The sequence below is a fragment of the Dasypus novemcinctus genome, chromosome 12 (genome assembly GCF_030445035.2).
Source record: "Dasypus novemcinctus isolate mDasNov1 chromosome 12, mDasNov1.1.hap2, whole genome shotgun sequence".
NCBI classification, from domain to species: domain Eukaryota; kingdom Metazoa; phylum Chordata; class Mammalia; order Cingulata; family Dasypodidae; genus Dasypus; species Dasypus novemcinctus.
In genome coordinates, this window is record NC_080684.1 from 18,983,649 (window position 1) to 18,987,653 (window position 4,005).

The 4,005-nt window shown below is 39.4% G+C and overlaps 1 protein-coding gene across 1 annotated transcript; it reads left to right on the top strand.

The window, feature by feature from the left end:
* Positions 1 to 418: 418 nt before the first annotated feature.
* On the top strand, positions 419 to 1,345 carry LOC131280787 (olfactory receptor 8S1-like). Its single transcript, XM_058309273.1, has one exon. It carries the CDS (start codon positions 419 to 421, stop codon positions 1,343 to 1,345), a length of 927 nt encoding a protein of 308 aa, XP_058165256.1.
* Positions 1,346 to 4,005: the final 2,660 nt, after the last annotated feature.

Below are 4,005 nucleotides of genomic sequence, written 5' to 3' on the forward strand. Positions count from 1 at the left end.
AAAAAATATCTTAGTAGTATACACATTAGAAAGATTTGAATGGGAATAAAAGAAAAGAAAGAGGAAAGACCTTAGAATTCTAATAATATTTGCAATGAAGAGAGAATATTGCTAAGTACAGGTTCTGTTACCAAAAAAATCCACTAAATTAATAATGATCCAGGTCACAGAAAGACTGTGAATTTCTTAACAATCTCTGAGAAAGAAGATGAACCATTAGTTAATATACTTGCAGGTTTGAACCAGGGTTGGGAATTGAAGCAGTTCATCAAACCAGGAAGAAAGATAGAAAACAATCTTAAAGGCAGATGTGAAATATAACCTAGTTGAGATGTGACCCCCATTCTCTGATAATTAAGTATGGCCAAGAGAGTTCAGATTTGCTATTATTTTTGTCTCTAGATAAAATCCTCTCTAAATGGCCTTGGAGAACCATAGCACCATCAATGAATTCATCCTCCTCGGTCTGTCTGCTGACCCACACATCCAGGCTCTCTTCTTTGTGCTGTTTTTGCAAATTTACTTCCTGACCATGACAGGTAACTTGATGCTGCTGCTGGTGACCAGGGCAGATCCTCATCTCCACACCCCCATGTACTTCTTCCTGAGTCACCTCTCTTTCCAGGATATTTGTTTTTCTTCAGTCACAGTGCCAAAGCTGCTGGAGAATCTGTTGTCTCAGAAGAAAACCATCTCTGTGAAGGGCTGCTTGGCTCAAGTCTTCTTTTTGTTACTGACTGGAGCCACTGAAGTTGGCCTGCTGTCTGCTATGGCCTATGACCGCTTTGCTGCCATCTGCCATCCTCTGCTCTATGGCCAGGTGATGAACAGTTTGCTCTGTAAGAGGCTGGCTTTGGGTTCTTGGGGCCTGGGCTTTTTGAATGCACTCCTCAACATCCTTTCAGCAATGAACTTGGAGTTCTGTGGAGATTATATCATCCCCCACTACAGCTGTGATCTTCCCTCTCTCTTCCCTCTTTCCTGTTCTGATCTGTCCCCAAGTTTTACAGTCATGCTCTGTTCAAGTCTCTATGGATTTGGAACCAGTTTCCTGATCTTCTACTCTTATGTCCGCATTGTCTCCACCATCCTGGGAATCAGCTCCTCCTCAGGTAGAAGCAAGGCCTTCTCCACCTGCTCCTCTCACCTCACCGTAGTGCTCCTATTTTATGGCTCAGCTTTTCTGCGCTATCTACTGCCAGTCTCAGGCTCACCATTGGAATTGATCTTCTCTGTACAGTACAGTGTGGTTACTCCCTTGGTGAATCCCCTCATCTATAGCCTAAAAAACAATGAGGTGAAAGCAGCTGTGAAAAGAACCTTAAGAAAATATCTTCCATATTAGCCACTCAAACACAGAGGTTGAAGGGTAACTAGTTTATTAAAGGAAGGTATCTAATGGGTTGAGTAAAAGAGAATTTCCTGATTGCTCCTCATACTGGATGCAGAAAGGTAATTTCACGTTTCGAGACCTACCAGGGGGAGGTGGGGAGTGTAAAGTGTAGTTCAGTTTAATTTTTCCATAGAGGCAGAGCAAACCATCAAGTGACCATGTTATAGTAATTCAACCATTTTACTTGCATAGTCTTTTGGCTGCATTAATGGGTCTTACCATCTTGTTTGTGTTTGCTATGCAAAACAGTTATCCACATGGAATGAAATCACCGACTTCCCAAACCATCAGTGAAGGGACCCTAGATCAAGGCTGCTGGTTTGTTTCTGAGAAGGTGAGAAGTGTGGATTGAATGGTGGTGCAATAGTACTAACTGAGAGATTTGAATTTAGAGAGTTAGGCCTAGCATAGGGAGCGTCCAGAGGAGACAGTACATGTGAGGAAGTAAAGGATCCATTAGGGTATTCACAGTAAGCCAGTTGCTTTTTGTATAGGAGGTGAGATGGTGATCCTCTCTCATTCTTTTAGCTATGCATATCCAGTTCTCCCAGCACCTTTTGTTGAACAGGCCATTCTGTCCCAGTTTAGTGGGCTGGGTGGCCAAATCAAATATCAGTTAGCCATATACACAACTGATATATAGTGCCCCTGTGTCTAAGGTAAGTTTCTTGTAGATGGCATATTGATGGGTTTTATTTCCTTATCCATTTTGCCAATCTATGTCTATTGATTGAAGAATTTAATCTATGAACATTCAATGTTATTACTGTTCAAGGCAGTACTTACTTTTGTCATTTTTTCTTTAGGTCTATATACATCATATTTTGTTTTTATTTCTCTTTTTATCTTTTTAGTTACTCTTAATAATAATCCTCCCTTCTATACTCTTCTCCAACAATCTCCTCATGTTTTTACCTTTCAATTTGCAGAACTCCCTTTAATATTTTTTTTAACGGCAAGTTCCTTGTTTTAACAAATTCTTACTCTCTGTTTATCTGCAAATACTTTGAACTCTCCCTTATTTTTCAATGCCATCTTTGCTGGATGCAGAATTCTTGGCTAGTAGATTTTCTTTTGCACCTTAGCTATGTCATACCAGTGCCTTCTTGCCTCTGTGGTTTCAGATGAGAAATCAGTGCTTAATGTTATCAAGCTTCCCTTGTATGTGATATATCTCTTTTCTCTTATTGCTTGCAGTGTTCTCTCTGTCCTGTACTATTGACAATTTGATAAATATATGTGTTGTGGTAGGCCAGTTAAGATTTATACTGTTAGGAGTGTGCTGTGTTTCTTAGGCATGTGAATCCATGTCCCTCAAAAGACTTGGCAAATTTTCAGCCATTCTTTCTCCAACACTCATTCTGCCCCCTTTGCCTTCTCTTCTCCCTCTGGGATGCCTATAGTGCCTATGTTTTTTTCATTTCATATTGCCATTGAATTTCCTGAGTCCCTGCTGAATTTTTTCTATTGTTTTATCTATCTGTTCTACTATCTGTGTGTTTTCAGATGTATTATCTTCTACATCACTCATTCTTTTCTCTGCCTGTTCAAATCTGCTGTTATGTGCTTCCAGCATATTTTCAATTTCTTGCATTGTGCCATTCATGACTGTATTAGTCAGTATTCTCTAGGGAAACAAAATCAACACAGGATGTCTGTCAATAGTAAGAGATTTATCAGAGTCTCTCATGCAGCCATGGGGATGTACAAGTCCAGACTCCACAGGCAGCCTGCATCCAGAAGCTCAGATTAAAGTCCAATGAAGATTCTAGATGAGTTCTGGGAGATGTTGACTGTCCAAAGATGAATTGGGAAATTCTCTCTCTGTTTTTCACATTAAAAGGGAATCACTTTCCCTTTTTAGGGATTCAACTGATTGGGTTAAGCATCACTCATTGCTGATGGCAATCTCCCTGATTGGTGTAATTATAACCAGCTATCTATGATTTACCGATGCAGTAAAGTTAATGGTGACTAAAGTCCATACATGCCCTTATATTACAGTCAGCCCAGTGCTTGCCTGACGAAACAACTGGGCACAATTACCTGGTCGAGTTGACACAATAGCCTAAACATCACAGTCCACCCTTTGTCAACTCAGCAACCATACAGATTACCTTAAACCATACTTAGTCTCTAAGTAAAAACAATAACAGTCTTGCATATATATATATATATATATGTATGTATGTATATATATATTTCTGCCTAACATTGTTCAACTCTCCTGCATACAACTGGAAACACATTAATTCCATATAGAATAGGGTACAAGTTCTTGGGTAATATTCACTCTCAAACTTTCATCCTCAAATATTATGACATGAAATGAATACAATTTGTTATATAAGGGGAAAGTTTGGGGAAGAAGACAAAGAAATTCATTTTATGTACATATTTAATCATCATCATAGTGAAACAAGGAAGAAAAATTCATGACCATTATAGTCCTCATTTTTGTAACTGGTAACATGGGAGTAGTTCATATTTATCACTACCTTCTTCCACTACCCATTCCATGTTTCCATACCCTCAGCAAGCACTTCAGCTGGCCATGGTTCTTTGCCTGGTGGGGTAACCCAAACCTTCATTCCTGAAGATTCTTGGCCATT

Bases quoted from the DNA above. Each gene is read 5' to 3' on its own strand.
- LOC131280787 (XM_058309273.1), top strand. From the start codon at position 419: ATGGCCTTGGAGAACCATAGCACCATCAATGAATTCATCCTCCTCGGT.